Consider the following 20,841-nt stretch of genomic DNA (forward strand, 5'->3'; position numbering starts at 1 on the left):
TGTGGGTGGAAAAGGCAATTATACAGAAAATTGGGTCCCAGTTACTTTTGCAGACAAATAAAATGGTTACTAACCTTTTGTAACAGTTCTTTGAGATGTGTTGCTCATGTCCATTCCATGTTAGGTGTGTGCATGCCACGTGTACTTTTGCTGGAGATTTTTCCCTCAGTGAGGTCCATTGGGCCGGATCTAGCACTCTCTGGGGCCATGTGCTTATGCGGTGATATAAGGGGTGTCGCTGACTCCGCATCCTCTCTCAGTTCCTTGCTGGTTAACTCTGACAAAGGGGTAGGAGGGTAAGTTATGGAATGGACATGAGCAACACAACTTGAAGAACTACAGTTACAAAAGGTTAGTAACCATTTTTTCTTTGAGTGCTTGCTCACGTCCATTCCATGTTAGGTGACTCACAACCAATGCCCAAGGAGGTGGGCTTGGAGTTAAAGGACATACTGATTACAACACTGCTCTTCTGAAACTGGCATAATCTCAGGCTTGTTGGGTGATGGTATAGTGGAATGCAAAGGTATGCACTGATGACTGCAGATGTTCTGGATTGGGACTTGTGCAAGGAATGCTGCTGACGAAGCCTGGACTCTTGTGGAATGAGCAGTTAAGATGGCCAGAGATGCGATATTTGTCTGCTCATAGAAAGCTCGAATACAGGCAGTTATCCAGGATGAGATCCTTTGGCACAGATAGCCCTCTCATTCTTTCTGTGTGGATGAACAGCTGAGTGAATTTGTGGGTTTAGTCCTCTCAATATAAAAGGCGAGGGCCAGGCTAATATCTAACAAGTGAAGCTGTCATTCCTCAGAGTTTTTGTGAGGTTTCTGGAAGAAGACTGTTAGGAAAATGACCTGGTTGCTATGGAATTGAGACATCACCTTTGGGAGGAAGTCCTGATGGGAGCGCAGTTGGACCTTGTCCTTGAAGAAGAACACGATGTACTGTGGGACTGAAATAAAGGCCTTGATCTCAGAGACCCTTCTGGCCGAGGTGATTGCCACCAGGAAGGTGACCTTCCAGGAGAGAAATATCAGGGAGCATGATGCTAACAGCATGAAGGGGGGATCCATGAGGTTCGACAGAACCAGGTTTAAGTCTCATTGGGGAGGTCGGCTTGTGTATTTGAGGGCAGAGTCTTCCCAGCCCCTTTAGAAACCAGACCGTCACCTTATAGGAGAACACTGACCTGCTGTTCACTGGAGTTTGGAAGGCTGATATGGCTGCCAAATGCACTTTAATATATGAGAGGGCCAGGCTGTTTTAGGTGGAGCAAGTAGTCCAAGATAGACCAAAGGGAAGATTGAGTTGGAGAGAAAACACATTCAGAAGCAACAAAAGAAACACTTTCACTATTTGGCACTGGTAAGGCCACACCTGGAGTACTGCATCTAGGTTTGGTCCCCCCACTATAGAAGAGATGTGGACAAATTGGAGAGAGTCCAGTGGAGGGCAACGAAAATTATTAGGGGGCTGGGGCACATGACTTCTGAGGAGAGGCTGAGGCAACTGGGGTTATTTAATCTGCAGAAGAGAAGAGTGAGGGGGGATTTGACAGCAGCCTTCAACTATCTGAAAGGGGGTTTCAAAGAGGATGGAGCTAGGCTGTTCTCAGTGGTGGCAGATGACAGAACAAGAAGGAATGATCTCAAGTTGCAATGGGGGAGGTCTAGGTTGGATATTTGGAAACACTATTTCACTAGGAGGGTGGTGAAGCACTGGAATCTCCATCCTTAGAGGTTTTTAAGGCAAAAAGCCTTGACAAAGCCTTGGCTGGGATGATTTAGTTGGTGTTGGTCCTGCTTTGAGCAGAGGATTGGACTAGATGACCTCCTGAAGTCTCTTCCAACCCTAATATTCTATGATTCTATTACTTGGCCAAGTAGGCAGCCCTGGTGGAAGGCTTTCCACTGCCTAGCAAGACCTGCCGAACCTGTTCCAAGCAGGCCTGTTCTTCAGGGTTCAGCCATGCAGCATCCATGCAGTGAGGTGAGGTCTGGGTGAAGTAACCAGCCGTGGTCTTCTGAAACCAGGTCCAGTCAGAGTGGGAACGAGACTGGAGCTGCCACCGAGAAATCCAGGAGCATGACGAACCAATGCTGGCGTGGCCATGACGGTGCTATCAGAATAACTCTTGCCTTGTCCTGTTTGATTTTTAGGAGGACCTTGTGAACCAAGAGGATTGGGGGAAAGGTGTAGAGATGGTGGTCTATCCACAAGAGTAGTAAGGTGTTGGAGACCCCCACCTTTGGAAGATGAATCTGGTAATCTGTGGGTGAAGGGACCACTCATGGTGGGAGAAGGATCTGCTGAAGTGCTCCGCCAATACATTCCTGGCTCCCGGGAGATGTGACGCCTCGAGATGGAGTGCTTCGTGCAGAAGTCACACAGACAGATGGCCTCCTGATCCAAGGCCAAAGATCAAGCCCCTCCCTGCTTGTTGATATAAAACATGGCTGCAATACTGTCTGTTAGGGCTTGCACCACATCACCTGAGATCTGGGGGGAGGAACACTTGGCATATTAAGCATACCTCCCTGAGCAAACAATCTCCTTGTTGTTTATGTGCAGGGAGAATTCTTCTTGGGACCAGAGGCCCTGACTCCTGACATTGTTAAGGTGGGCACCCCACCCTAGGTCAGAATGTCTAAGATTAAGGTTATTGATGGTTGCGGGGTAGCAAAGGGCACCCCCATCATTACTAATCTTGGGTCTTTCCACCAGCTTAGGGAGGGACCATGAGAACTAAGTCCAAGTGGTGTCTGCTCAGGGAGTAAACTGATGCTAGCCACATCTGGAGGAGCCTGACGCACAGCCTTGCATGCCAAACCACATAAGTACAAGCCACCATGTGACCCAGAAGCTTGAGGCACACATGAGCTGTCACATGAGCTGGGGGTGGGCCATGACCTTCGATATCAGGTCTGACATGGTCTGGAATTGGGTAGAGTAAATTCCCCAATAAATTCTGTTCTCTGAAGTAGAACAGGAGTTGACTTCAGATCATTTATCAGCAGGCCCAGCACTCTGAAGATGGCTCGGACTATGCTGATGCTGTTCTGTACTGGAGCCTGCAACCGACCTTTGATCAGCCAGTCGTCGAAGTATGGGTAGATTTGTATGCCTTGCTGCCTGAGGAAGGCTGCTACAACCACCATACACTGTGAAAATCCGTAGGGCTGCTGATAGGCCGAAGGGGAGGGCAGTCAATTGGTAGTGGTGTTGACCCACTACAAACCTGAGAAATCTTATGTGGCCACGGAAGATAGAAATGTGAAAGTATGTGTCCTTTAAGACCTGGGCGGTGTATCAGTCTCCTGGACCCAGGAAGGGAATGATGGAGGCCAGGGAGACCATGGGGAACCTTTGTTTATTGAGATATCTGTTGAGGCGATGCAGGTCCAAGATGAGCGGGGCCCCCTTTGTCCTTTGGGATTAGGAAATACCGGGAGTAAAACCCCTTCCCACTCAAGTCTTGAGGAACTTCCTCCATGGCCCACATACGTAGGAGGGACTGCACCTCCTAGATGAGGATTTGCTCGTGAGAAGGGTCCCTGAGGAATGATGGGGATAGGGGGTGGAAGGGAAGTGCTCAGGACTCAATGGTCTGATGTTATGAATGACCATGCCAGGCTGAAGGATGACAGATGGTCCAAAAATAAAAGGGGAGGTGAATCTGAAATGGTGACTGATACAGGACCCTCGGGTGCACCTTCAAAAGACCTGCTGGTGGCGCATATGCTTGGTACCAGTGGTGGGCTTTCGGTGGCACATAAGGGTCTCCTTCGGACTCCAAAGAGGAGTTTTCTCCTGGCGACCACAGTGGAGCAGTACCTGCTTCTACCTCCATATGGTGCTAGGGTTCTGGGGACCAGTGATGCACAAGAGATCGGGACACTGGGATCAGGGAAGGTTTGCCCAAGAAGCAGCTGAGATTTTTGGAGCCAGGAAGCCACTTGTTCCCTCCTGTTTACAGATGCTGGAGCTGACAGGCATCCCATTGAGGTTGGCAGGACCGGCAGAGAAAGTAGGTCCGTAGCCAACTGGAAAGCCTCTGGGGTCAATGACACCCTCAGACTGCTGGCACCATGATTGCTTCCTGATGTCGGCTGAGGGTTCTGCACAGGACTCAATGTCCTAGGCGGAGCTGACAGTGCCAGCATGAGGCCAGAAGCAGAAGAGTGGCCCAGCACAGGTCTAACTATGCTTTCTTCCCCCTGCTTATCTCTCTTATGCACCTGTGAGCACCCTCTGTTGGTGTGCTGCTTCTTGTGCTTCTTCCTTTGCACCAGAGAATTAGTGAACGGTGCTGCGAAGAGCTCAGTGCCAGGGGAGCGCTTCGCACCGACACCCAAGTATGCAGCGCTGAATCGGAGCGGCTTGGTTCTGAGACTGGTCTGAGGACAGCTTCCAAGAGGAGAGTCTTCAGCCTGATGTCTCTGTCATTTTCAGTGCGAGGTCTGAAGTCCCAACAGATCTGGCACTAGTTCCTCACATGGGTTTTCAAGCACTTAAAGCTTGAAGCATGCCTGGCCCCTGGGGCGAAGATGTCTTTCAACAATAGGAACTCTCTATTTACACTAACTATATACACTACCACTACTTGTAAAAACTATAGACACAAAACTATATAACTAAGATAACTACGAACCAAGGAGGAGTCCAAAAACCACTGGGAAGAAGCCTTGCTGCAACAAGAAGGGTCGTTCCAAGAAAAGTTATGAGCAGTAAGAATGAACTGAAAGAGTGTGGGGACGGCAGTGCCCCTTATACCTGCGCATAAGCATGTGGCTCCAGAGGGTGCCACAGTTGGCCTAATGGATACCACTAAGGGAAAAATCTCTGGCAATGGTGCCGGCACACACTTACATGGAATGGACATGAGCAAGCACTTGAAGAAGAAACTGTATTTTTACTTATGTGAAACCAAAAGGCTGTTGGTGAGCAAAGATGACATTAAGAAGAGAAATGTGTAAATCAGCTGAGTTATAAAACTGGAAACAGCGGTCAGCTACAAAAGCTCTACTGTGAGTCACTGTGGGGAAAAAATCCACAATGACACACAGAGAACTGGAGTACTTGTGGCACCTTAGAGACTAACAAATTTATCTAAGGTGCCACAAGTACTCCTTTTCTTTTTGCGAATACAGACTAACACGGCTGCTACTCTGAAACACAGAGAACTGTCACTTATATTGATTAATTCTCCCGTAAACATTTCTGCACATTCAGAAGGATTCCCCTGTATTTATGAGCTCCAGGAGTGCTCACCCAGCACTCATGGAGGAGTCTCTCACCAATTTCCTTCGCTTTGTTCCTGTCTGTCTCTGTGATGTTTCTCTCCATATCCATGCCACCTGTTAGCTGTTTCACTGTCTCTAGCATCTCTCGCCGTTGTTCTTCTTGTGCCTGATTGTCTAGCAGCAGCTCTTTATTGCTGCTACCGCGCAGGAAGGTGTTTGGACGGGTGACTGAAGATGGGAGTGGTTTGTCATTCTTTTCTCTGCCTGTGCTCCCACGACTAGAAAGTGAAAACACATTCAGATGGAAGGCTCTTATCCTCTTACTGCTAAAAATTAACACTGGCCACATTTCCCATAACATTATAAAAGCAGCTGGGTAGCTGTCTCTTATACATTCTATTGGTTACAGAAAAAATGAGAAAGTAATTTAATAGTCAATGAAAGTTATTTTTAATACAGTTCAACTATACAGACTGTGGTCAAAATGCAGCCTGTGGATCCCCTCACCTTTAAACCTGTGGTGTGGCCCTCAGATGCTTGATCCAACTGACAAATGCATATATACACGAACAAAGGGGAGGGAGAGCATATGTGTCATAGTGCACATCTGAAACAAAACACCCTGAGGATATACTACACCTTTGTAGGTTTAAAACACAGTGAATTTTAATGTTAAAGTAATTGCACCATTTCACTGTGAAGTTGCCTGACTGGTATATTCTTTACCTATACATATATTGAAGTATAATTTCAAAATAGTAAAATGCTAACACTGGGATTTCTGACGGATAAACCCTAGGAATTATGTTAACATTTTAATTAATTATTTGGAAAAAGGAAGGTTATGCTGATGTGGAAAAATCCCAGATGAGACAAAATTATTTACGACAGTCAAGATTAGAGAAGACTATGAGGAACTTCAGAGGGACTTGGATGAATGGACAGCCTGATGGCAGATGAAATTCATTGTTGACAAATGCAAAGTTATGCACATTGGAATGAATAATTGGTCAACTTTACATTAAGGGTACATTAAAGTAAACAGTTTATAATAATTTAATAAATAATAAATGCTATAAGCACGTTACAGATATGAGTAGTATGTTTTATAGCTAGTTATAAACATAATGGTAGAAAGTGTTATACGTAAGCAACTGACAGACGTGTTGGACTCTATAACCTTTTACAAAAATTAATCATTTAATAAACCTATCTTAATTTATTAACCCTTCATAAACTATAGTAAAAGCTTTGTTATCCGGCATATTGTGGGATGAGGGGTGCCGGTAAGTCAAAAATTCTGGTTAACTAAGAGGGAGGAAGATTGAGTGCGGAGGGGGGGCTCAGGGCTGTGGGTTGGGATGTGGGAGGGGTTTCAGGGTGCTGGATCTGGGCGGCGCTCACCTCGGGCGGCTCCCTGCACGTGGCGACCTGTCTGGAGAGGCACAGCCAAGCAGCTCTGCGTGCTGCCTCCACCTGCAGGTGCCACGTCTGCAGCTCCGACTGTCCGATATCAATGCTCCTAGCTAGAGGCGTGGCCAAGTGGCTCTGCACGCTGCCTCTGCCCACGGGCACCGCCCCTGCAGCTCCCATTGGCCGCAGTCCCCAGCCAATGGGAGCTGCAGAGCCAGTGCTCGGGGCAGGGACAGCACATAGAGCCATTCCTCTGCCTAGGAGCATAGACGGGAGCTGCCAACGGAAGCTGTGGGGGCGGTGCCTGTGGGTGGAGGCAGCACATAGAGCCGTCTGGCCATGCCTCTCTGGACATGTCGTTGCTTGTGGGGAGCCACCCAAGGTGAGTGCCACCAGGATCTGGCACCCCGATCCGAAACCCGTCCTGCGGCCCAACCCCAAGCCCTCGCCCATACCCAAACTCCCTCCCAGAGCCCACACCACGCAACCCCTCCCGAAATGCTGGTTTATAGAGCTTTCTGGTTTGTAAAGTGCTGGAGAACACAGCTTTTCCTGTATTTATAAATGCACCCTTAACATAAAGTGTGACCTTTGGAACAAATGATATATATAGATAGGTTCTAAATTAATTTTAACCACTCAGGAAAAAAGACCTGGGTATCACTGAGAGACAGCTCAATGCCCACCTCTTCTCTATGTGCGGTGGCAGTAAAAGTAGAAAATAAATGTTAGAATGCATAAATATTGGAATGGCAAATACTATTGGCTGACTGAATCTTACCTAGTTAAGGCCCTGCGAGAGTCTAACTCGGAGGATACAGAAGAAGACGACACAGACGACACTGGGGGCTGCAGTGCAGAAAATCTGTTCAAACTAGTGGCACTAGGTCGTAAGGACTCTGCAAGAGATTGCAAAAGAAGATGTAGGGAACAGTGATAACATTGGATTATCAAGGACACAGTGCCACAAAATAATTTAAACAATCTTCCATTATTCCAGAGTTGATAGCATGGAAAACCTGTGGAAAAGGGCTGCCTTGACTCCATTTTATCCTTGCTTCTCGTTATCATCATGGCATGCAGGGCTCATTCACAACTTTAATGATTTTTTCTAACTCCTAACATTGAATGCATGCCTGATTCTCTTTCTTGGCTGGATTATCACAATGGTTTATTTACTGGATAAACTGGGGTGCAGAGATCTATTGGGATCCCTAGGGTTTATCTTGCATTCCACTCCATTAGCATTCCTGGATGGAAACTCTGGAAAACCAGAGAACTGCTAAGAGTTTTGGGGGTTAATTCTCAGCCAGGGTTCAGAGGCAGATCAAGGAGGCAAATTGCTTCCGAATGTCCTGTTCTGGGGCTTCTGGTCAGCATCATCTCCTAGTTGCTCTCAGCAACATCTCTTACTTGCTCTCCCCTCTCAGGGTAACACCCTTTTATAAATGACCAGAAGCCAGAGCAGGGCATTCAGAAGAAATTTTGGTGCTACCCTGTAACCTTCTGTAGATTGTACTTAGTATTCTTTCTGTGTTTACGGCTTTGCAGTTGCATAGGCAGAAGGCAGCAAGACAAGGAAGATTACTTACATTATAGTAACTGGAGTTCTTCAAGATGTGTAGTCCCTTTGGTTCAGTGGTGGGCAACCTGCGGCCCATGGGCCATGCGGCCCATCAGGGTAATCCACTGGCGGGCTGCGAGAGTTTGTTTACATTAACTGTCTGCAGGTCAATGATCGCAGTTCGCTGTTCCCGGCCAATGGGAGCGGCGCGGGCTGCAGGGACGTGCTGGCCGCCGCTTCCCACAGCTCCTATTGGCCAGGAACAGCGAAGTGCAGCCACTGGGAGCTGTGGGTGGTCATGCCTGCGGATGGTCAATGTAAACACGCTGTCTTGCGGCTCGCCAGCAGATTACCCCAATGGACCGCATGTGGCCCGCAGGCTGCCCACCACTCCTTTGGGTATTCACTATGGGTGCGCATGCGCTCCATGCACCTGAGACTGGAAATTCTTTAATAGCAGTGTCCATTGGTCTGCACCTGTGCACTACGGTTCTTCATGCTGTGAACCAAAGGCATAAGTGGAGACACAGACCACCCACCCTTTCAGTTCCTACTCTATGACAAATCACGTGAAGATCCAAAGCAGAGGGGAAGGAGTGTGGGTCATGAATACCCATGGCGATCACACATCTCAAAGAACTCCAATACTTCTTCGAGTGCTAGGCCCTATGGCTATTCACCGTGGGTGATTCCCAAGCAGTGCTTTTTTAGGGGTAGGGTGTAAGGAGATATTTGGCATCACAGTCTGAAGGACTGGTGAACCAAATGATGCACCATCTGCCAAGGCCTGAGTCAGAGCATAGTGCCTAGTAAATGTATGGATCAAGCTCCAAGTAGCAGCTCTGCAGATTTCAGAAAGCTGGACACCTTGCAATGATGCTACTGAGGCAGCATATGCCCCAGTTGAGTGAGTTTTGATATATCACAGAAGAGGAGTTTCTGCACCCTAGTAGCAAAGTAGGATGGCAGCCAGAGATGTGCCTTGGGTTTCTTTCAGAACTATGGTCTTGCCCTTCATTCTCTTGGCGAAGGAAACTAACAGTTGGGGAGATCTTCAAAATGGCATTATCCAACAAGCAGAAAGCCAGGGCTCTTCAAACATGTACAGCGTATTATCTCCCATCGTTTCTAGTGTTGTGAGGTTTCAGGTAAAATATAGGTTAATGAATTGTTTCATTCGGATGGAAGTTTGACAAGACCTTAGGAACAAACTCAGGATGTAGTCAGAAGGATGCCTTGTCTCTATGACAGACTGTTTAAGGCATGTCTGCCATGAGGGCACCAAGCTTACCTACATTCTGAGCGGAAGTAATCGCTATTAAAAAAAAGCCTCTTTCACTAATAAATTCAGGAAGGAGCATGAAGCCAAGAGCTCAAACAGAGGACACATAAGTGCTGCTAGTAGTAAATTTAGATCCCAGGGAGGTATAGGTCGAGATACAGGAAGGAAAGTTCTAACAATACCCTTAAGTAATCAGACTTGTCATGGGATGAACAAAAACTGAGTAGCTCCCTACAGGATGGTGAAATGCACTAATACCTGCCACATACTCTCAGTGCACTGCCTGGAAATCTGGATGGCTTTAGGTAGAGGAGGTAGTCAAGGATACAGAGACGTTCTGACTTCGCCGGTGAAAGGTGATGTTTCTGGCATCACAAGGAAAAATGCTTCCACTTAGCAGTGTAACACTTACATGTAGACGATTTTCTACTATTAAGCAAGATGGATTGCACCTCTTTTGAGCAAATTCACTCTGAGCCTGTTGCTTTACCAAAACCCAGGCTGTGAGCTGTAAGGAAGTTGAGATGGGATGATTGATGCTGCCCCCAATTTTGAGAGAGTAGTGTGGGAAACGATTGCTGGTGAATGCATCTGCAGGTGGTCATTTGCAGGGTCACTGCAGTAAACCAAAACGGATGGGGCCACCAGCTACCATGGTGCTATTAGAATTACCATCACTCTGTATTTTGTGGAGAACACATGGTCCGAGGGGAATGGGAGAGAAGGCATACATTAATGGTTCTGACCTTGGGAATAGGAAGGCAACCTGTCTGGAGTCCAGACTGTGGCTGTTGCAAAAGCAATAAACTTGGCATTTCTTGTTTTCTTGGGTGTCAAAGAGGCTCCAGGATAGATACCCCCATTGTTGTGAACTTTGTTGGACCACTGAATAGTGGAGCTCCCATTCATGATCCTAGCTGAATGTCTGCTGAACTATCTGCCAGGGAATTCGTAAATTCTGGAAGATGTACTGTGGAAAGAGTGATGCTGAGCTGGGTGCATCAGTTTCATAGCTGTACCACTTCCGTGGATAGTGGTGTGGACCTTGCTTGTTTATATAATAAACAGCGGACATGCTGTCTGACCTGATCTGTACTCGAGTAGAACAGATGATGGATAGGAAGTGTCTGTATGCCTCGCAGACAAATGTAGCTATAGCAGGTTAATGTCAAGTGTGGACTCTTGTGGGGTCTATGAACCTTGGGCTATGTGGTCATCCAGATGTACTCCCCAAGTCAGGAGAGATGCATCAGGAATGAGTGTCATTGTGGGAGGAGAGTGAGTAAAAGGGATACCTACACATGTTCCTCTTTTCCCACTAGGTGAGACAGGCTCGAACTGGATGTGGGTAGGAGATCTTCTTTTCAAAGGAGTTCTTATTTGAAATATAGGCTGATTTTAACCAAGTCTGAAGACTTGGCAGGTGCCATTAGGTGAATGGGGTCACATAATGCACATTGCCATCTGCCCTCAAAGGTAGAAACCTGTCCAGTGATCAGTATACTTTGGTCATGATTGAATCCAGGGCTGCTCCAATACATTCTATAGTCCATGTAGGTGTTAAAGTGGACCTTCCTGCATTTATTTGAAACTCCAAGGACTGGCACAAGTTCAGGTCACTGCCATCTGTACTTCTTGGTAGGACCAATCCTTGAGAAGCCAGTCAACTAGATAGGGAAATATGAAATAGATAAGTGGGTTCCTACCACTCCTATGGATTTCATTAATAACCTTGGTGCGTCTGATAGCCCAAAGGGAAGTACTTTGAACTGTAAGTGGTACATGCCCATCATAAAGTATAGAAATATCCTGAGGGTTGGGTGAATATTGGAGTTGAAATATTAGACTGTAAGCAGTAAACAGTAAAGATGTCCTCTGCTGTTGCTTGCATCTCCCTTGGGAACCCAGAAGTCTGCAATGATGATGCTCGTCTCATGATCACCAAGTTTGCTAGTGAGCGGGACACTGCGTCTGCTGCATTAAGTGACTCCTGTAATAGTGACCAGGCAACTAGCTTCCCTTGATTGAGTATAACCTGGAATTGAGGCTTACTTTCTGGGGGCAGTTTGTCAGAGAACTCTACCAGCCTGTTGTAAATGAGGAAGTCATACTTGAACATGCTGGTTTGGTAGTTGATGATCCTGAAGAGGAGTTTCATCTCAACAGGGTCTAGCCTCTTAATCTGAGGGGGTGGCTTTTGGATGGTAGAGTCTACTGTGTTTGGTGGCTGCCTGGACTATTAACGAGTTAGAGTTGGGGTGGGAAAATAAATATTCTGTACCTTTAGGGGGACAATCTCTCTCTTTTCAGATCTCTTTGAGGTAGGAGCACAGGCGGCTGGGGTCTGCCAAATGTCCTTAGCTGGGTCTAAAATGGCTTCATTTATGCGTAAAGCCACTTTGGCAGGAGCCATTGAGTGGAGGAGATCTACCAGCTTGTGTGCTGGATCCTGCACTTCCTCCAATGGAATTTGGAGGGTGTCAGCTATCCTCCTGGGTAGCTCCTGGTACTACCTGTAATCATCCAACAGAGAGGGAGAGATTAGCAGTACTGCCTCATCTGGGGATGAGAACATAACTGTTGGTGGTTCCAGCAGTACTGGCTGTGTCTCTTGATATCCCACCAGTGCTTCCTCTCTAAACATTGGAGGGCAGGGTTGGCCTGTATAATATTTTGGGATCTGATGGTAATGGTTCCGTGCACCCCAGTGTAACCATGTAGGCTTGTAAGGGTAGAGAGATGGACCATATGGTGAGTACCAGTGCTCCCTCAATAGTAAATATGGATCCTGATATGGGAAGGTCTCCATGAAACCCTGGAAGTCCTATCAGGGTTAGGCTGTTGTGGGGAGGTCCTTGATGGAACCTGCGATAGGTACCATCTCTTGTTCCTCCTATGAGGTTCCTCTGACTCAAGAAGTGGGGCTGTTGATGTCACCTGCATGAGGGTGGCACAGCTAGAGGTGGGTTAGGAACAGAGCATCCTGACATCATAGCTTTGTTGCTGGAGCGAAGGATCGGGTTATAGTAGTTGGACTGTATTTTGATGTCCTGCATTAACACCAGTTCCATCAGGATTGGGGACCCCAATCCAAGTAGATAGCCAGATCCTGCATAAGGATGTATCTTGGTTTCGCCAGAGGAGGGCAAGCTGGTGTCTTTGGTATTGGGACAAGCAGCACAGGCTTAGGTACATATTGCTGGTGTGGAGGGTGCGCACTCCTTACTACTTTTGGTGCCTGCTCGATCTCACAGTAAGCTCCAGATGAACCGGATCCATGTCAAGGGAATGAAGTCTCACTTGAACCTCAGGGAAGGGAATGCAGCTGCTCTCTTTTTCATGGATTTATGAGCAGACATCTTTGCCCTCTTGTGCTTAATCATAGAATATCAGGGTTGGAAGGGACCTCAGGAGGTCACCTAGTCCAACTCCCTGCTCAAAGCAGGACCAATCCACAACTAAATCATCCCAGCCAGGGCTTTGTCAAGCCTGACCTTAAAAACATAAAAGGAAGGAGATTCCACCACCTCCCTAGGTAACGCATTCCAGTGCTTCACCACCCTCCTAGTGAAAAAGATTTTCCTAATATCCAATCTAAACCTCCCCCACTGCAACTTGAGACCACTACTCCTTTTCTGTCATCTGCTACCATTGAGAACAGTCTAGATCCATCCCCTTTCAGGTAGTTGAAAGCAGCTATCAAATCTCCCCTCATTCTTCTCTTCTGCAGATTAAACAATCCCAGTTCCCTCAGCCTCTCCTCATAAGTCATGTGTTCCAGTCCCCTAATCATTTTTGTTGCCCTCCGCAGGACACGTTCCAATTTTTCCACATCTTTCTTGTAGTGTGAGGCCCAAAACTGGACACAGTACTCCAGATGAGGCCTCACAAATGTCAAATCCAGGGGAACGATCACGTTCCTCGATCTGCTGGCAATGCCCCTACTTATACATCCCAAAATGCCGTAATGCCTTCTTGGCAACAAGGGCACACTGTTGACTCATATCCAGCTTCTCATCCACTGTAACCTTTAGGTCCTTTTCTTCAGAACTGCTGCCTAGCCATTCAGTAACTAGTCTGTAGCGGTGCATGGGATTCTTCCGTCCTAAGTGCAGGACTCTGCACTTGTCTTTGTTGAACCTCATCAGATTTCTTTTGGCACAATCCGCCAATTTGTCTAGGTCCCTCTGTATCCTATCCCTACCCTCCAGCATGTCTACCTCTCCTCCCAGTTTTATATACAAACACAGAGAACATGAAACAATGGGTTTTATCATACACACTGTAAGGAGAGTGATCACTTATGATGAGCTATTACCAGCAAGAAAGGGGGGGGAAGGAGGAAAACCTTTTGTGGTGATAATCAAGGTGGGCCATTTCCAGCAGTTAACAAGAACGTCTGAGGAACAGTGGGGGGTGGGGTGGGGGGAGATATAACATGGGGAAATAGTTTTACTTTATGTAATGACTCATCCATTCCCATCTCTATTCAAGCCCAAGTTAATTGTATCCAGTTTGCAAATTAATTCCAATTCAGCAGTCTCTCGTTGGAGTCTGTTTTTGAAGTTTTTTTGTTGAAGGATAGCCACTCTCAAGTCTGTAATCGTGTGACCGGCGAGATTGAAGTGTTCTCCGACTGGTTTTTGAATGTTATAATTCTTGATGTCTGATTTGTGTCCATTTATTCTTTTACGTTGAGACTGTCCAGTTTGACCAATGTACATGGCAGAGGGCTATTGCTGGCACATGATGGCATATATCACATTGGTAGATGTGCAGGTGAACGAGCCTCTGATAGTGTGGCTGATGTGATTAGGCCCTATGATGGTGTCCCCTGAATAGATACGTGGAGAGAGTTGGCAATGGGCTTTGTTGCAAGGATAGGTTCCTGGGTTAGTGGTTCTGTTGTGTGGTGTGTGGTTGCTGGTGAGTATTTGCTTCAGGTTGGGGGGCTGTCTGTAAGCAAGGACTGGCCTGTCTCCCAAGATCTGTGAGAGTGATGGGTCGTCCTTCAACCTCTCCAACGCATCATCAAGGATCTACAACCTATCCTGAAGGACGACCCATCACTCTCACAGATCTTGGGAGACAGACCAGTCCTTGCTTACAGACAGCCCCCCAATCTGAAGCAAATACTCACCAGCAACCACACACCACACAACAGAACCACTAACCCAGGAACCTATCCTTGCAACAAAGCCCGTTGCCAACTCTGTCCACATATCTATTCAGGGGATACCATCATAGGGCCTAATCACATCAGCCACACTATCAGAGGCTCGTTCACCTGCGCATCTACCAATGTGATATATGCCATCAATGTGATATATGCCAGCAATGCCCCTCTGCCATATACATTGGCCAAACTGGACAGTCTCTACGTAAAAGAATGAATGGACACAAATCAGACGTCAAGAATTATAACATTCAAAAACCAGTTGGAGAACACTTCAATCTCTCTGGTCACTCGATCACAGACCTAAGAATGGCTATACTTCAACAAAAAAGCTTCAAAAACAGACTCCAAGGAGAGACTGCTGAATTGGAATTAATTTGCAAACTGGATACAATTAACTTAGGCTTGAATAGAGACTGGGAATGGATGAGTCATTACACAAAGTAAAACTATTTCCCCATGGTATTTCTCCCTCCCACCCCACCCCCCACTGTTCCTCTGATATTCTTGTTAACTGCTGGAATTAGCCTACCTTGCTTTCCCCCCCCTGCTGCTGGTGATGGCTTATTTTAAGTGATCACTCTCCTTACAGTGTGTATGATAAACCCATTGTTTCATGTTCTCTGTGTGTGTGTATATCAATCTCTCCTTTGTTTTTTCCACCAAATGCATCCGATGAAGTGAGCTGTAGCTCACGAAAGCTTATGCTCTAATAAATTTGTTAGTCTCTAAGGTGCCACAAGTACTCCTTTTCTTAAGTGATCACTCTCCTTACAGTGTGTATGATAAAACCCATTGTTTCATGTTCTCTGTGTGTGTATATAAATCTCCCCACTGTATTTACAAATGCATCCGATGAAGTGAGCTGTAGCTCACGAAAGCTTATGCTCAAATAAATTTGTAAGTCTCTAAGGTGCCACAAGTACTCCCTTTCCTTTTTGTGAATACAGACTAACACGGCTGCTACTCTGAATCCTCCCAGTTTAGTGTCATCTGCAAACTTGCTGAGGGTGCAGTCCACACCATCCTCCAGATCATTAATGAAGATATTGAACAAAACCTGCCCCAGGACTGACCCTTGGAGCGCTCCGCTTGATACCGGCTCCCAACTAGACATGGAGCCATTGATCACTACCCGTTGAGCCCGACGATCTAGCCAGCTTTCTTTCCCGCTTGTCTTTTCCCTGGTCATGACTTCACTTAGTGGAGTCTTTTGGCTTTGAGGAGTGCCAGGGGAGAGCTACTTGGCAATTCCAGTCTTGAGTTGGAGAACAGGAGGGCCCTAAATCTGATGTAGACCTCAGGTTACCTCCATAAGGTATAAGCAGTGCCAGAACTCTTGAATGTTCCTGGTGCAAGGGGGAAATAAGTGGCAAATCCCATACATGTGCCTCCATTAAGCAGCAGAGGTAGGTCTCATGAGGCTCACTCACCAGGAAGATGTAGGAGCAGGTGAGGCAAAGTTTGAAGCCAGACCCTTGGGCAAAAGCCCCGGTATTGGAGAGAGACAGGGTGGGGAAGTAAGCCCCTCAAAAACTCTACTAATTAAACTAGACAAACTGTGAGCAGTAAAAGAGGAAAGGAAGGGGCGATCAGTCCATGTCACTACTTATGTCCTCGGTTTGCAGCACGAAGAGAAGTACTGCACAGGCGAGGACCAATAGACCCTGCTATTGAAGAATTTCTGGTCCTGGGAGCATGGAGCGCACATGCACCTATAGTGAATACCATATGGATCAGCACTTGAATAACTTTTTTCAAAATGGTTTCAGTTTGGATTAATATGGAAGAGGAATTACTTACCTGTAACTGGGAGTCCGGTGGCACCTTAAAGACTAACAGATTTATTTGAGCATAAGCTTTCATGGGTAAAAACCTCACTTCTTCAGATGCAAGAAGTGAGGTTTTTACCCATGAAAGCTTACCCTCAAATAAATCTGTTAGTCTTTAAGGTGCCACCCGACTCCTTGTTTTTGTGGATACAGACTAATATGGTACCCCCTGATACTTGTTACCTGTAACTGGCAGTTCTTCTAGATGTGTGGTCCCTGTCTGTATTCCACTGAGGGTTATATGCATGCACCATATATCTGGAGCTGGAAAATTTGCATGCACCCTTTCTCTGTCTCATGGTTTCATCTGAGGCGATAAAGGGCGGGGCGGACTGACCGCACCCTCAGTTCCTTCTCCACTGCAAATCAGACAGATCCAGAGGGGAAGGAAGGTGGGATTGGAACACAGCCAGGGACCACACATCTTGAAAAACCTTCAGTTACAGGTAAGTAATATCTTCTTCTTTGAGTGATGGTCCCTATTGTGTTCTACTGAGGATGATTAACGAGAGTCACACACCAAGGCATAATGAGCAGCAAAGGTATGTACCCAAGCTCCACATGGCCATCCTACATATGTCAGAAAGTGGTACATCGTGAAGCGCGATTGTAGTTTATGTTTGCGCTGTTGTGAAATGGGCTCATACCCCAAAGGATGGAGACAGTCCCAACAACTGATAGCAGAGCATAATGCACCCTGAAATCCAATTAGAAATCCTCTGTGTGGAAATTGTCTACCCCTTATTCCTTTCAGCTACCACGATAAACAGTCAAGGGGACTTCCTGAATGGTCTCATTCTCTGCAGGTAGAAGCCCAAGGCCCTGTTGATAATGAGGAAGTGAAGGCCCCGTTCCTTTGCCAAGGAGTGAGGCTTCAGGAAGAAAGCAGGTAAGTGTACGAGTTGGTTGAGGTGAAAGCAGGATACGACCTTTGGCATAAACTTGGGGTGCAGATGCAGAGAAACTCTGTCCTTATGGAATGGTAAATGGGCAGGGGGTTCTCCATCATGACCCCCCAGTTTGCCTATCCGTCTTACAGAAGTAATAGCTACCAGGAATGCGACCTTCTTGGAAAAAAGAGACAGGAAGCATGAGGCCAAAGGTTCAAAGGGTGAATTCATTAAGGTTGAAAGGACAACGTTGAGGTCCCATTGGGGGTCCGAAGGAGGCCTTTCCAAAGCCTACTATTCAACGGATGTGTAAATACGGAGTACCCGGCCACAGTGGGGTGGAAAGCACGAATAGCCACTATGTTCAATATCTTTATCAATGATTTAGATAATGGCACAGACAGTACACTTATAAAGTTTGGGAGGGATTGCAAGTACTTTGGAGTAAAATTCAAAATGATCTGGACAAACTGGAGAAATGGTCTGAAGCAAATAGGATGAAATTCAATAAGGACAAATGCAAAGTACTCCATTTAGGAAGAAACAATCAGTTGCATACTTACAGAATGGGAAACGACTACCTAGGAAGGAGTACTGTGGAAAGGGTTCTGGGGATCATAGTGGACCCCAAGCTAAATATGAGTCAATAATGTAACACTACTGAAAAAAAAGCAATCATTCTGGGATGTATTAGCAGGAATGTTGTAAGAAAGACACAAGAAGTAATTCTTCTGCTTTATTCCGCGCTGATTAGGCCTCAATTGGAGTATTGTGTCCAGTTCTGGGCACCACATTTCAGGAAAGATGTGGACAAACTGGAGAAAGTCCAGAAAAGAGCAACAAAAATTATTAAAGGTCTAGAAAGCAGGACCTATGAGGGAAGATTGAAAAAATTGAGTTTGTTTAGTCTGGAAAAGAAAAGACTGAGAGGGGATGTGATAACAGTTTTCAAGTACATAGATGATCACTGTGCTTGGGGAGGATAGAAGGAATGGTATCCTGGTGCAAACCAGAAATGGGTCTGTCCACCAGTGGAGGGAAAGGAATACCTCTGGGAGAACTGTCACAGGAGGTCCATGGTATGTAGCAAGGGAGAACAGACCCTCTGGAACCACAACTGGAGGCAGCAAAGGTGAAGACGAGTGAAGGTGGTGACATACGTGCAAGCCGCCATGTGGCCAAGGTGGGAAAGGCATGTCTGGACCACAATAGAAGGGCTAATGATAATCTTGGCAATCAACTCTTGTACCATCTGAAAGAAGTCCCTCCCTTGGTAGGTAGGCTTAACTCAAGATCACATTGATGTTGGCCCCTATGAATTCTAGTGACTGTGTGGGATCCAAAGTTGATTTTTTGCCATTTATGCTCACCCCCAGAGAGGAGAGGAGTCTGAACAGCATGCAGGTTGAAACTCGAGCCTTCCTTTTGGGTCATGTTGTTAGCAGCCAGTCATCAAGGTAGGGGAATATAAGGACCCCCGACGTCGGGCGGTGGGCTGCCACTACACAGAAAACTTTGCTGAAGACTCATGGAGCAGTGGTGAATCCGATCGGTAAGACACTATGTTGGAAGTGTCAATGGCCTACTGCGAATCTCAGGAACCTTCTTTGGGTTGGATAGGTGTCTATTCCACTGAATGCATCCGATGAAGTGAGCTGTAGCTCATGAAAGCTTATGCTCAAATAAATTTGTTAGTCTCTAAGGTGCCACAAGTACTCCTTTTCTTTTTATATGAAAATAGGCATCCTGCATATTGAAAGCCTTAAAACACACGCCTTTTTCCAGTGAGGGTATTATGGCTGCTAAAGGTGACCATACAAAACTTGGGCTTGCGAATGAACCAATTGAGACGACACTGGTTCAAGACTGGTCTCCATCCGCCTTTCTTCTTGCATACATGGAAATATGTGAAATAGAATCCTATGCCCTGGTAAGTCATAGGAATGGGTTCTACTGCTACCATTTGAAGAAGAGAGTCCATCTCTAGGGCGAGGATACTGTCTGGCCCTCTCATCAATTAAAGTCCACTTGGCAGCCATCTCAGCCTTCCACTCTCCTGTTCAAGGTAGATCAGTCTTCTCCCATGACAGTCGGGTTCCTAAAAGGTCTAGAGCGTCTTTATCCCCAAAGTTCCAATAAGGCCAATTCATAGGCCATAGACCCTGCAGCCAGATGCCCGCTACTGGGCGGTACGACAGCCCGACACCAGGGTCGAACAGTGTCCCCGGGCTGGACCTTGAAACCCCCTTACGAGTCCAAGGAGAACTCCCTATGGGACCAAGCATGCGCCAGTGCCTCCTGCTCCCAGCTATGGCATCAAGGGGAGTGAGATTGGTGCCAAGGAGCCGAGTCTTGTTGCTGTCACAGTGACCGGAGTCTAGTCAGCAGTGATGTGTGCCGGAATGGGGGCAAAGGTGTTGGGGACTGGGAGCAGGTTGCTGGGGATTGGTGCCGTGATGCCAACCAGAGTCATGAAGAGGTCCCTCGGTACCATGGTGACAATGACTGGCTTTGGGGGGGTACTGCATCTATGCCTTGGAGCCGGAGACTGGGCATGTGCTACCAGAGACCATGAATTCTGCACTGATGACCGTGGGTGCGGAACTGGAGACCGGGCTTGAAGATTGGTGAGGTTCTGGCGAGCGACGACTCCGAACTAGCCACTGGGGAGGCCCCATCTGTGGCTTGCCCTTAGGGGAAGGGGCCTTTCGTGGGTCTGTCTCCTGTGGTGAGGGCGGCATGCGGAGGGCCATTAAGTCTTTGGCCGTTTGAAAGGACCCTGGCATCAATGGCACCATGAGGTGTCTGGGGCCCCAACCGCTCCCAGGAATAGGAGGAGGCTCTCGTATTGGGCTTGGAGCCCTGACCGGAGAGGCTGCACCTTGCAGTCCCGGTGCAGACGGGTGGCTCAGCACGGGTCCTGTGCCCATCACAACTTTCCTGGACTTCTTCTTGGATGGAGATCGGCCATGTTCACGCTGTTTGCCGCTAGTGTGAGGATCGCTGATTGGCATGTTTGTGGCAAACTGTGCACGGCTTGAAACCACAGGACTGGGGCATGCCTCGTCCCAGGCACAAGTTGCTGAGGGGACCACTAACTAAACTAAACTAATGTACTAACTACTTAAAACACTATATAACAACTATGTAAACAGAAAACAGCAAAAACTTTAGAAGCACTTTGTGAGATGCAAAGAAGAGGCATTCCAGAAACGGTCACAGGTAGTAAGAAGGAATTGAGCAGGTGCAGGGACGATGGAGCCTAATATACCTGTGCATGAGAGTGGAGCTCCAGGGAGCACCAGAGCTGGCCCTATGGATACCGCGGAGGCAAAAATCTCTGGCAGCTATGCACGCGCATACACCTAGCATGGAATTAACATGAGCTACCACTCGAAGAAGAACTGGCGGATTCAGCAGTCTGTGCGACTTCTT

General features: G+C 47.0%; 1 protein-coding gene across 40 annotated transcripts in view; it reads right to left on the bottom strand.

Annotated features, from left to right (window-relative positions):
- EIF4G3 (eukaryotic translation initiation factor 4 gamma 3) overlaps nt 1-20,841 on the bottom strand; it is a 455,276-nt gene that overhangs the window by 49,543 nt on the left and 384,892 nt on the right. For 39 of the 40 annotated variants that reach the window (XR_006276414.1, XM_043500160.1, XM_043500159.1 and 36 more), the window contains 2 exons: nt 7,444-7,561; nt 5,304-5,527 (listed from right to left, as the gene is read on the bottom strand). Coding sequence is in view for 39 of the 40 variants with exons in the window: in XM_043500160.1 (XP_043356095.1) it covers nt 5,304-5,527; nt 7,444-7,561 (342 nt within the window). In the remaining variant the exon portion in view is untranslated. Of the gene's footprint in view, nt 1-67; nt 278-5,303; nt 5,528-7,443; nt 7,562-20,841 lie in introns of those variants that run through there. The other variant, XM_043500162.1, reaches the window with a different exon arrangement.

Source organism: Dermochelys coriacea, chromosome 18 (genome assembly GCF_009764565.3).
Source record: "Dermochelys coriacea isolate rDerCor1 chromosome 18, rDerCor1.pri.v4, whole genome shotgun sequence".
Taxonomy (NCBI): Eukaryota; Metazoa; Chordata; order Testudines; family Dermochelyidae; genus Dermochelys; species Dermochelys coriacea.